The sequence below is a fragment of the Ambystoma mexicanum genome, chromosome 1p, assembly GCF_040938575.1.
Source record: "Ambystoma mexicanum isolate Mex_15411 chromosome 1p, UKY_AmexF1_1, whole genome shotgun sequence".
Classification (NCBI taxonomy): Eukaryota; Metazoa; Chordata; class Amphibia; order Caudata; family Ambystomatidae; genus Ambystoma; species Ambystoma mexicanum.
Genome location: NC_090921.1, coordinates 1,285,911,576 through 1,285,925,029, shown reverse-complemented (window position 1 = coordinate 1,285,925,029; position 13,454 = coordinate 1,285,911,576). Strand labels below are relative to the sequence as shown.

Genomic DNA, 13,454 nt, shown 5'->3' with positions numbered 1-13,454 from the left:
CAGATCCAGACCTACCACGCCCGCATGCTTGCAGCCATGGAGGAGCAGACTAGGGCCTTGCGTGGGCTGCCTCCCATAGTGCAACCACCTCCGGATGCAGCTGCACAGGGTGATAATAGCGACAGCAGTGATACTCCCACAATAGGGTAGCCGTGTGGGCCATGAGCCCATGGAGGTGTTTTTTTTTTCCCCAGGATCCACACAGGTGGGTTTTGGTGTGCACCATGTCCTCGGACCTCCTGGGTGGCCTCCCAAACCCCCCCAGGCCCATCAATGGCCATTTTTGATTTTTATTTAGATTTTTATTTTTCCCAATTTTTTTGGGACAATTTGTTGCCTTCCGTGGTTCCTGTGGGCATACGCTGCATTGTGGCTGGGCACATGCAGGCTTGTCATGTATTTGGTTCAGATGCTTGGGTTTGAGTCACACACCCATCCTGCTTACCGTTTCCATGGGCTTGCACAGGGTGTGCCCAAGTGACATTGACGTACATGGTGACATTGGACTCCCACTACATGTGTTGGTAGTCTAGTCAATACTGTGTATACATTCCTAGTTTACATTGCTGTTGAGTTGTACACTGCATGTTGCATTGATGTGTAACTCATCATCTGTGTCTACCTCCCAATTTGCAGGTCCCTTCCTCATGTCTACTCAAGGCCCTCTAGTTTGGAGATGGGGTCCATGTTGGCAGCAGTGCACCTACTACTCTACATGGCGCCAACACTGCACAGTTGGCAGTGGTGGGAGTGCAGGCATTTCCAGGTGGTGAGACTACTAATTTATTACATTTGTGATGTCATGTTAATGGTAGTACCTGCTCAAGTTTGTTGTTGGTCCTGCATTACTGTGAGCATTTCAGGTGTTGCAAGTTTAAATTAGGGACACTGTACATTGTGACACTAGTCTCATGTTGTGGGGATTACTTTGTTTACCTCCAAATGGCATGACATGGCACGGTGTGTGGTGTGGCGGTGCTGGGGATGGGTTGGCTGACATGGCACTGTCCTCTTGTTGCATTTTGCAAGTGGGTATTCATTTTAGCTGCTTGGATGTGTTTCTTCACAAAACTGCATTGGTGGTGTCTGTGTGGGTAGGGATGCACACATTGTAACACTTCCAGGTGAACAATCTCAGGCTGATATGGTTTTCACAGTTGATTCTCCAGACATTCAGGATCAGTGTCAGGTTGAGTCATCATTGATTGTCAGATGGAATGTGCCAGGGCAGTGTGCACTCCACAGGGGTGTGATTACTATGTGAAGTAATTAGCCACTAGCTGTGTACGGGCTGCCTCCCCCCGTGCCCTTTCCCCTCCCATGCGCAGCGGCTGTGCATGTGGTTGGGGATGTGGGGCCACCACCATGTCCACGGCCAGGCCCCGGCGTGTTGCAACGCTGTGCAGGACACATGCTGCCACTATGATCCTGCACACTACTGGGGGAGCGTACAACAGCTGCCCGCCAGAACGGTCAAGGGAGCGAAAGCGTGACTTTAGCACTCCGAATGTGCGCTCCACTATGCCCCGGGTTGTAATGTGGGCTGTGTTATATCTTACCTGGGGTGGCGTGGTGGGGTTCCGAATTGGCGTCATCATGTGGGGGCTGAGAGGGTAGGCACTGTCCCCTGTGGAGGTGGTGATTGGTATCATTGGTGGGGTTGTGACCTTGCTCAGTATCTGACATGCATGCATGTGCAGTGGCATTCATACTCACCAAGCAGCCATGTATCGCCATGTCGCCCAGCTTCTAGGTCCCGGCTTAGGGTGGACATTCGGTAAATGAAGCTGTCGTGGGTGGACCCGGGATAGTTTGCATATACTGAGGTGATGATTCCCTTGGCATTACATACTACCTGCACGTTGATGGAATGCCAGTGCTTGCGGTTCCTATAGATGTGCTCTGATGCCCTGGGGGGACGTAGAGCCACATGGGTGCAGTCGATGGCACCTAGCACTTTGGGGAATCGTGCCACACCGTAAAAATCCAGGGCGGCAGCATGCCTTTCTGCAGGTGTTCTGGGCAGGTATATGTGCCTGCGGACTGATGGGCGTGCAGTGATGATGTTCAAGACCTGGTGTAGGCAGCGTGACTGGGTGGCCTGTGATACCCCACACACTATGGCACTTGTCCGCTGAAATGATCCAGTGGCTAAGAAGTGCAGTGCATTGAGGACCTTCTCCAGGGGGCTGAGTGCTTGGGAGCACAGGGTGGGTGATGTGAGGTCATCCTCCCACTCACTCACCAGGTCCAGTATTATGTGTGGTGGAAACCTGTACCTCCCATACACCTGGTCATCAGGCATCCCGAAAAGGCTGGTTCTGGGTGTGAATATTCTGGCCCTGACTATCCTCCTCCTCCTCCTCCTTTGGTAGCCCACGCCCACTGCTGCTAGGAACGGTATGTTCATCCTGGGTCTGAGCTTGTTATTTTGTTAGCGCGCAAATTTATGCGTTGCGCGTGTTGTAGGCGAGCGTGTGACCCGCGCACCCCTGAAATCCAGTACCCAGTCCAATAGCGTGTGGAAATTCCCGCGCACCCCGGGATACAGGTGCGCTGACGTACTTGCGTGTGTAAGTGCCCGCGCACCCCTGATATACACGTACATAGGCCAATCGCGTGTACGCGCACTTTTGTCCAATTACACGCGATGACACTCTGACGTGCAGTCTTTCCACGTGTGCTCTGTCATCACGTGCTGTGTGGGAAACACCCGTGCGGGTCACGTCAGAGACGCGCTTACCCGCCGAGGGCCTTTAGTCCAATAGAATCGCGTACGTGCTGAGGGCCTTTGGTCCAATAGAATCGCGTATGCGCGCTTACGCGCTAAGGGCCTTTCCTCGATTTTCACGCTGACGTGCAGGATTTTCACATGCCAAATCACTCCGTATCAAGCTGGCCACGCGTAAGCACACGGAAGACCACGCTCCTGCCCAGAAGGCCGAACTACTGCCCCCCAGAGCCCCGAGCACGCTCCCACCTGCCATCTGCTGCTGCCTGACTGCCTGCTGCCCACGTGCACTGCCATTTGCTGCCTGCACATCAGCCAGGGGTGCTGTTGCTGTGACCACCCCTGCTGGAACTGAAGACTCCCGACTGGGATTCCATCGCTCCACAGCCCAGCCCCAGGACCCAGTTGCCCACCCACTCCTGCCTCTGTGGTTGTCATGTCGGGGCAAACACCATCTGTGACCACTGACAACCCACGGCCAGAGAGGCAGAGGGGCACCAGCTTCAGTGCCACTGAAGTTGGTGTCCTGGTGGAGCAAGTCCTGGGGCAGTATGATGCCCTCTTTGAAAGTTCCCGCGTCGACAAGGAAGGACGGACTCGGATCTGGACTGACATCGTGACTGCCATCAACGCGGAGGGGGTGGCAGTCCGGGACTTACAACATGTCAGGAAGCGCTGGGAGGACTTCAGGGCCAGGACCCTGAACAAGGCCCGGCGCCTCTTGAAGGCAGCGGATGCCAAGGGGCGCCGGGGCCACTTGTCTTAAGAACAGATGAGGGTCCTGGAACGCATATCCCCAGCGCTCCACGTCCAGGTCCTAGAGAAGCAGACCCGTCTGGAGTCAAGCGGTGAGTGTACATGCATCCTGTCTGTGAGCAGTGCGTGTGGTGATTATTCGGTAGTGTGCAGGTTACACATCTGTTTGTATGGGGTCGAGTATGGGTGGGGGTGTACAGGGCCGTGGGGCTGACACATGCGAGGGCTGTAATGTGTGAGACATGGATGGTGCTTGTGTGTGTAGGCTTGCATGCCAAATGCAGTTGTGTGTGCACACGTTTGGATGAAAGTGTATGTAAGTAGACATGTCCGTGATGTCACGCATGTATGTTGTTTTCGGCTGCATGTATGAGCACTGTGTACATGTCCATGTGTGTGTATTTGACAAGGGTGCAACAGTGATGCAACATGGATGCATGTGACAGCGGTATGTGGAAGCCTGATTGGCAGATGTGACATGGATGCCCGTCTGAACACTGCGACACTTGGCAGAGGTGTACACATGCATGCAAGTGTGGTGGTGTGTGTACATGTGTGGTGCACTTCCTGTGTTGCATGTGATGTCTGGCTCCCCTTTGGCTGCTCATGCAGTTGTATGTGTAGGGATGGTGGTGGCAGTTGCGATATGGCTGTGGTATGGCTCATGTGTGCGAATTGTAATGACATGTGTGTTGGGGATTGTGATGACATGTCTGAGGTTTGCCAATGCCACTCATGTGCAACTGTCATGTGTGTATGTGTCCATTGTACAGTGCCCTGATGCCTGTGTTTTGTTTCTCCCTGTCTACAGCGTCAACTGATGAAGAGGGCGGAGAAGGTGCTGTGGAGCACAGCGGCGGGGATCCCACCGCCAGCCGGAGACGCAAGGCCCGGCTCCCCTCCCGTGTTGTCATCTCGTCGGGGAGTGAGGAGTCCGGTGCCGCGTCCCAGGCCGCAGCTGCCGGGGGGAGGTCCAAGAGGCAGAGGTTGGAGTTGGACTCCTCGGCAGCAGAAAGGGCAGCTGGGACCCCACAGGGCCCAACAGGGGAAGATGGCATGGAGTCATCCAGGTTGGTGGGGGGTTTGGTGGAGGAGGAGGCCGTGCATGCACCAGAGACGGGGTCTGGAGGTGGGGATCCCACTGGTGCTAGTGGTGCAGTGCAGGACCAGGGACAGGAGGCAGCACAGGCCGCCGGGGAGGTGCCTGTGTACAATCCTGTCCCCGATCCTGCCCCTGCATCATCTTGCACCAGCAGGGATGCCTACGTCCAGACCAGTTTTCAGGCAGGGGATGGGCTGACGTCAACTGGCCTTCCTCTGCCTGCGGACGTGGCTATCCAGGTCCGGGTTGAGCCTGTCCTGGCTGGTGTGGCGTTGCGTCAACGGGCCACGCGAGGTGACCTGCAGTCTTTTCATGGAGAGACTGCACGTCATCTCGAATGGCTCGTTGACCACGTCAGCCTGCTGGGACAGGTCACCCAGGCCGGATTCCTCCGTCTGATGGGGCTTGCTCCGACGCCCTCCTCAACTGGACCCCCTACGCGCCAGTCGTCCTCTGTGCCATCTTCCCACCCATCAGTCACCTGGGTGCCCTGTGGAGCTGCCTCTGACGGTGCGGCCAGGCTGGTGGAGGAGGCATCCCTGCCACAGTCGGGAGTCGGACGTCCAGCAGGGGTGGCCACATCAACAACTGCACTCCAGCCGGCGGAGGATGTGCAGGCAGCAGGAGGCAGTGCACGGGCAGAGGCAGAGCAGCAGCAGCAACATGGTGGGAGCCATGAAGGCTCGGGGCCTTCGACATCGGAGGGGCAGGCATCGGCCGGAGGGCAGGAGGACCCAGGACAGAGAGTGTCTTTCGTGTGGCAGCGGTTGGGCCACGACATAGGTGCGGAGCGGCGGCGGGCGGAAGAGGCGCGGCTCACAATGGTCAGGGCGGAGAACTCCATGCGGAGGGCCCTGAGGCGGGCCGAGTGCCTCGAGGCAATCCGCAGGGGGTTGGAGGAGGACACGGCGTCGTCCCTGCGGACCCTCAGGGCCATGGAACAGGACCACCTCCGGGACATCGAACAGGAGTTCGATGATGCCCTGGCCCGGAACACCACGGAGTGAGCCGCTGGACTTGCCAGCCGCCTTTGTATATAGTTCTTTAGTTTTAGGTTTCCTTTGTTTGTTCTTATGATTTGGAGTCGACGGACACTGCTCCACTTTTTGTATATAGTTGCATTTTAGTTAGGGTTTTTTGTAGGTTTCCTTTGTTCAGTTGGGCTCATGGGCCCTTGGATGTTTGGTACATAGTTCTTCATTGGATTGATATTATTTTTCATTTGACTTTGGACTACATTTTTTTGGATTAGGATTTTGTGTTTTTATTTTTTTACACGGACATGCAGCTTATCTTTTTTTCATTCCCATTGTAGTTTGTTTCATTTCATTTGCATTCTTATTTTTTTTAATACAATTTTGTTTTCATACTTCACTGTGTGGTATCATCTCATTGCTTTCATGCATGTCATGTTGGGTGTTTTCCCATTCAATTGCAACCATTGTGTGTGACGGACATGGGTTCATTAGCTTTATGAACATTGGGGGTGTAACATGTAATTTCCTTTTCCATGTGGATGAATGGGTTACTTGGTTGGGCTTTTTGGCTGTGGAGGCTGACCATGACGCACATGATTGGGGATTGCGAGGACCTGCTGGAGGCTGCCCATGGTGGCTGGTGGGTGGGGGTGGGTGGGAGACATGAGTGGGGGCCTGGTGGAGGCTGCCCCTGGATGCTGGGGGGTGGGGGGGTGGGAGACATGAGTGGGGGCCTGGTGGGGGCTGCCCATGGTGGCTGGGGGGTGGGGGTGGTGGGAGACATGAGTGGGGGCCTGGTGGGGGCTGCCCATGGTGGCTGGTGGGTGGGGGTGGGTGGGAGACATGGTTGGAGGCCTGGTGGAGGGTGCCCATGGTGGCTGGGGGGTGGGGGTGGGTGGGAGACATGAGTGGGGGCCTGGTGGAGGCTGCCCCTGGATGCTGGGGGGTGGGGGTGGTGGGAGACATGAGTGGTGGCCTGGTGGAGGCTGCCCCTGCTGGCTGGGGGGTGGGGGTGGTGGGAGACATGAGTGGGGGCCTGGTGGAGGCTGCCCCTGCACTGCTGGGGTGGGTGGTGATAGGGGACATGGGTGGGGCCTGGTGGAGGCTGCCCCTGCACTGCTGGGGGGTGGGGGTGGTGGGAGACATGAGTGGGGGCCTGGTGGAGGGTGCCATTGGTGGCTGGGGGGGGTGGTGATAGGGGACATGAGTGGGGGCCTGGTGGAGGGTGCCCCTGGGGGGTGGGGGTGGTGGGAGACATGAGTGGGGGCCTGGTGGAGGGTGCCCCTGCACTGCTGGGGGGTGGTGGGAGACATGAGTGGGGGCCTGGTGGAGGGTGCCCCTGCACTGCTGGGGGGTGGGGGTGGTGGGAGACATGAGTGGGGGCCTAGTGGAGGGTGCCCCTGCACTGCTGGGGGGTGGGGGAAGTGGGAGACATGAGTGGGGGCCTGGTGGAGGGTGCCCATGGTGGCTGGGGGGGGGGTGGTGGTGATAGGGGACATGAGTGGGGGCCTGGTGGAGGGTGCCCCTGGTGGCTGGGGGGTGGGAGACATGGGTGGGGGCCTGGTGAAGGCTGCCCCTGGTGGCTGGGGGGTGGTGGGAGACATGAGTGGGGGCCTTAGTGGAGGCTGCCCCTGGTGGCTGGGGGTGGTGGGAGACATGTGTGGGGGCCTGGTGGAGGGTGCCCCTGGTGGCTGGGGGGTGGAGGTGGTGGGAGACATGGGTGGGGGCCTGGTGGAGGCTGCCCCTACACTGCTGGGGGGGGTGGTGATAGGGGACATGGGTGGGGGCCTGGTGGAGGGTGCCCCTGCACTGCTGGGGGGTGGTGGTGATAGGGGACATGGGTGGGGGCCTGGTGGAGGCTGCCCCTGCACTGCTGGGGGGTGGAGGTGGTGGGAGACATGAGTGGGGGCCTGGTGGAGGGTGCCCATGGTGGCTGAGGGGGGTGGTGATAGGGGACATGAGTGGGGCCTGGTGGAGGGTGCCCCTGCACTGCTGGGGGGTGGGGGTGGTGGGAGACATGAGTGGGGGCCTGGTGGAGGTTGCCCTGAACTGCTGGGGGGTGGTGGGAGACATGAGTGGGGGCCTGGTGGAGGCTGCCCCTGGTGACTGGGGGGTGGGGGTGGTGGGAGACATGAGTGGGGTGCCTGGTGGAGGGTGCCCATGGTGGCTGGGGGGTGGTGATAGGGGACATGAGTGGGGGCCTGGTGGAGGGTGCCCCTGGTGGCTGGGGGGTGGGAGACATGAGTGGGGGCCTGGTGGAGGCTGCCCCTGGTGGCTGGGGGTGGTGGGAGACATGAGTGGGGGCCTGGTGGAGGCTGCCCCTGGTGGCTGGGGGTGGTGGGAGACATGTGTGGGGGCCTGGTGGAGGGTGCCCCTGCACTGCTGGGGGGTGGGGGTGGTGGGAGACATGAGTGGGGGCCTGGTGGAGGGTGCCCCTGGTGGCTGGGGGGTGGAGGTGGTGGGAGACATGGGTGGGGGCCTGGTGGAGGCTGCCCCTGCACTGCTGGGGGGGGGTGGTGATAGGGGACATGGGTGGGGGCCTGGTGGAGGGTGCCCCTGCACTGCTGGGGGGTGGTGGTGATAGGGGACATGGGTGGGGGCCTGGTGGAGGCTGCCCCTGCACTGCTGGGGGGTGGAGGTGGTGGGAGACATGAGTGGGGGCCTGGTGGAGGCTGTCCCTGGTGGCTGGGGGGTGGGGGTGCTGGATGACATGAGCAAGTGTGCAGGGTAGTCCCCTGTGGTGTGTGCTGCCTGCAGGGGCCGTGGAGGGTGTACAGGGAATACCTGGGAGCACACAGCCAAATCGCGTGTAGATTTTCCCGCGTACCCCTGTCATACACGTGCCCAGCCAAATCGCGTGTGGAACTTCCCGCGCACCCCTGTAATCCACGTACACGGCCAAATCGCGTGTGGAACTTCCCGCGCACCCCTGTAATCCGCGTACCCTGACAAATCGCGTGTGGAACTTCCCGCAAACCCCTGGAATTCACGTACCCTGACAAATCGCGTGTGGAACTTCCCGCGCACCCCTGAAATCCACGTACCCGGCCAAATCGCGTGTGGAACTTCCCGCGCACCCCTGAAATCCACGTACCCGGCCAAATCGCGTGTGGAACTTCCCGCGCACCCCTGAAATCCACGTACCCGGCCAAATCGCGTGTGGGAATTCCCACGCACCCCTGAAATCCACGTACCCGGCCAAATCGCGTGTGAGGCTTCCCGCGCACCCCGGTATACACGCACACGTATTTTTTGTCAGCGGGTGTCCGTGTTTGTGGGTACCCCTTTGCACGTCATTTGTCCTGGAGGGCCACAGTATAGGACATTCATCATGGCAGTATATAGGTGCTATTTGTTGGCGCACCTTTTGGCGCACATTTCTTCCAGGCGCAGAGACGCTACCGCCTGCTTTCTTGTGGCGGTCGTGTTTGTGCCTGTGCGCTGGTTTGAGCGTGCGCTTTTTTGCCCTATTCTATTCCATGAATACGTGTTGTAGGCGAGCGTGTGGGCGTTCCGCGCACTTGTGCCCTGTACTTCCACCGTGACGCCCACGTTTTGGCAAGTTGTTCCCCATTCCGAGTGTTACGCTCCGTTTTCCGCCTACTTTTGTTGCGTGCGCCGCGCTATGTGCGATTTTCGCTCTGGCCTGTGCGATTTTCGCTGTGACCTGGCACACGCAGTTAGATGGCCTGTGCGCCAACGTGCGCCGCGCACTTTATCGCACATCCGAAGGTTTTCTCGCGCACGGCCTTCCATGAATCGATGTGCGCTGCTTTTCGTGCGATTTTCGCACTTGCACTGTGATTTTCGCTATTCCACTGCGATTCGCACGTTTTTGGTCACTTGCGCCGCGCTAATTATTCCATGAATCGGCCTGTCATTCTGCTGAACCACCTCCAGGTCTTATTATCTGCAATGACTTTGCTGACTTCCTATGATCCGATGTTTTCTACATCGAGTCGCTGCCTGGCATCATAACCAGACTCACGCTCACTTCTGGCTTTTGTATGAGCTGTTTACCTCGTTTTGCTTGCCTGGTACCTACTGTCAAATTGTTTCTTGCCAGCTGACCGGATATGTAACCTGTGTCATCTGCGCCTATTTTGTTTTTTGTGTCTGTAACCATGTATGTAACTTTTGTTCAAGTGTAAGCGCCCAGATACCTCAGGGTTAGGTGCGCTATATCTATATAAATAAAAATGTAAATGTTAGTTTGTTCAAAATCTTAAATCTCCGAAAGTTCTTCACTGATTGCTTTGAAATTTTGACACAACGTTGTATTCGAAGAGGTGTGTGTTTTTATATACCTACTATACATAGATGTCACACGTGACAGGTAAAACATGCTTTTTCTGAAAAACAGCGCCATTGTTGGACGTAAAAGCAACACACGCTATACTGAACATTTTACTGCAAAACAGCGCCATCTGTTGGATGTAAAAGCAACACACGCTATTTTACGATTCCATTTCAATGTTTCCGATTTAGAATGACTCAAATACATGCCAAGGAAGCAGCAGAGCGACGTGCAGCCAGACTTTAGGATGCACGGTTGCGAGCATGGCGATCGCCTTCTGCAGCTTCTGATCTGCTTAGTTCTCAACAGAATGAACGCGACAGATTGAGAGTGGCTAAAAGACATCAACGAGAAACAGCAAATCAGCGTCAAACACGACTCTGTGCTCAGCAATCACGCGATTACAATTGCCTTGCATTCCGGTACAACCCAGCTGATGATTATAGTTTGAGTCAGCATGTTCTCATCGGCACCATGACTGAAGTGTGTCCTTATTGCAAGGATCTGAAATTTAATGGAGAAATTAAAGGAATGTGTTGCGCCCCCGGGAAAATTAAACTGCCTCAACTTGGAGAACCGCCAGAGCCATTAAAAATTACCCACAAGCATTGTAAAATTAAACGTATTAGAAACGTGTGCTTTCTCTTTTCTTTCTTTTCCATTTAACCAGACTGAGCCACAGCAACGCATGGCCGGGGACAGCTAAGTAAATAAACTAAACAAAAGGAGTTGAAGACAATTTCGTTTTTAAAAATTTGTTATTAGACTTAGTTAGGAAAAGTCAGATTAGTGGAACATTTCCATAGATTGTATATATATTGTTTATAGTAAGAATGTATTACAAAACCTGGACAACCTAAGAAGTCATTTTGAACTGTCTGCCATTTAAGACCTTTCCTAGAAATCCATCTGATCCAAAAAGGGTATACAGCCAACTAAAAGATCAATTTCCAACTCATTTGTAGAATTCCTTAGAACCTTCAGGAAGGAGCATCTTCATTCAAGTCCTCCAGGCACTTCGGAGAGGAGTTCAAGAAACAAAGAAACTAGAAGATTGGGATGTCCAAAATAAGTACACTGTTTACCTTGTCTTCTGTCTTTCTTTTCCTTCCTTGAGATATTCACCCAGGCAGGTAAGAGTATGTGCACTTTATTTTATTTTAATCACTTCTCCTTTCACCCACTGAGTGTTCTGACTTCAGCTGAGGTTTAAGCTAGCTGTTGTTGAGATACCCAGGGGAGGTAGGGGGTGGGGCGCTGTGGGGTTCAGCGGCTCCTGTGGCTTTGATCTATTCTAAGATTCAAGATCATCTCAAGGGAACCGCACCCATGCACTAAAGGCTAGTTTTCCAAAGCCCTCCACAGATGATTTATTGAAAATCTCCCTAACAGTAAGATAGGTTAGCCTGCAGTCCGCAGACTGTGATAAAGCCAAAAGATAATCCTCTCAGGTGAATGTATTTCCTGCCTGATTCTCCTGGGAAAAGTCCCCTGTCCAACCATTCCAAAAACACGTGTCTCTACACCTCCCAAGGCAGGGCTCTGCCCCACCTCAGTAGCTGAAAACTGCATGTACTTCTCAAGTGCTTCAACTTAATCCTGTTTGTAGCTAGATAGCTGATAGGTAGGGTGTGACAATGCATTTAATGACTGGGAAAGGTTTTCTGAGTTCACCAATCAGAACATGGCATGGTATATTTTCTGCTCACTTGTTTCTGTACTTTTTAAAGCCAAAGGTACCCTTCACTTACCCATTTTGGGTTTTAGTAAAGTGCTGCATATCACTATCCACAGCCTCAGAGTGCTCTGCAGCAGATGGAAAGGGAGCACACTGGCATAGAGGTGCGCTATTGTTCTTCCGATTACCACATAATCTGACATTAGTGGTAAAACGTAAATGGGAGGAAATATACACGTATGAAAATGGGTGAGATGTGTATCATATAAATAAATGATTCATAGGTGTGTGACTGGGAGGTTTAGGTCTACTTTGTCGAAAATATTTGACCTTTTCACATTTGACTTTTTATTTGGGTTGTTATTGTGTCAGAAATGCAGAGGACAAACCCCTCTATTCCCTTACCACACCGCATACACATATTTAATAAAATTTGACCAAAGAAAAGGATCAAAAAAATTCTGTCAAAAGTAAAAGGTCAAATGTTTTTTGAACAAGCAGGCTAATATTGACTGGAACATACTTATCCTTTAAAATGCAGGACCTGCTTGGTCTCTTTCTCTCCTAGATTGATCAGTAGTCCTGCCTCTGATCTTCAGATAAGTAGTAACTAACTTCTCTCTGTCCCTATGAATATTTTACTGACACTCTCCCATACTGGGATAGTCCCAACACTTGTGACTCACCGTCTGAGAGGGGTCCATCATAGCCATGACAAACCTGGAGGTTTCAACAGTGCAGGAACGTACAGTTTCAGTTCTCCCCTCTCGGAACAGCCGGGTCATTGAGGCTTCATATGTGAGGCAGAACTTTTCTTTGTCCTGAAGGAGTACAATGAGAAGTGGTGTTACTCGTCAGTCTGTGACATAAAAGCCAGAAAAAGTCACTGTATTCTGAAACACAACAGCACAGTACATCAATGTAAGAAAGGATAGAAGTGTAAGCGTGAGAAACAGTGCAATTAAGAAGCTGTTGTGACTAACAGGAGCCAGAATTAGAAATGGCAGACACAAAAAGTATGAATAAGAAGCATAGGGCAGACAGTAACAATATAAATCAGTAACAAAACAGAACTTAAAAGTAAACCTTACACACAAGGCAAATTTTTCAGAATTTGACACCAAATGGTCAAAACTAAAACCATAGCAATAGGCAGAATAATCAGATTATTCTTAGTGGTACTGGAGTAAGTGCCATGGCTCTAGAAAAAAGAGCTTAGAATCCCAAGCTAAGAATTTTGATAGGAGGTCCTGTCCACTCATGCGCCCTCCCCTTCTATCTCCGACAGCTCCCTTGAGCCCTATTTTTTTCCACTTATTAATGGAGACTTTAATATAGCCAGGCATGAGTTGAGGGGATCGAAGGGGGCGATACTAAAAGAATACAAAAACAAAAACTAGTGGCGAGCACATTTCACTCATTCTTATTTGTGACAAAGCCCTACTTTTGGACTCAAAGGGGGCTCTGAGGAACATGGAGGAACAATCACAGGATTTAGGGCTACCTTGAGGGGGCATACAGGAGATTCCCATACCCTCATTCATGTGTTCTAAGTCATCATGCCTCCTATTAAAAGGGATAAGTGCTCCTTAGGCTATAAAGTACAGGCACGGGTTAAGAGTAGCAAGTCTGTCATTCCATCTGACACACTGGGGTCCCCATTCATACAGCACCATTCATCCCCACCCACCTGCACAACCCTTTAATGATCTATCCACATGAGAAAAAAAGGAATCAATGACAGAGGGCTTCCATCATTGGGGCAAAGGAGTTCTAGTACTGTGGTCACAGATTTTCGAGACTTTGCTTACAAGCCAGAATGCAGCTCATACTTACTCAAGAAGGGAAGATACCCACTTACAGTATTCCAATTACAGTGTTCCAAAAACAGTCTTCAGCATTCCTGCAGACAC

General features: G+C 53.5%; 1 protein-coding gene across 4 annotated transcripts in view; it reads right to left on the bottom strand.

The window, feature by feature from the left end:
* LOC138452925 (carnitine O-palmitoyltransferase 1, liver isoform-like) overlaps nt 1-13,454 on the bottom strand; it is a 1,293,714-nt gene that overhangs the window by 273,233 nt on the left and 1,007,027 nt on the right. For all 4 annotated transcript variants that reach the window (XM_069605291.1, XM_069605282.1, XM_069605298.1 and 1 more), the window contains exon 15: nt 12,228-12,362. In XM_069605291.1, coding sequence (XP_069461392.1) covers nt 12,228-12,362 — 135 coding nt within the window. The remainder of the gene's footprint in view (nt 1-12,227; nt 12,363-13,454) is intronic.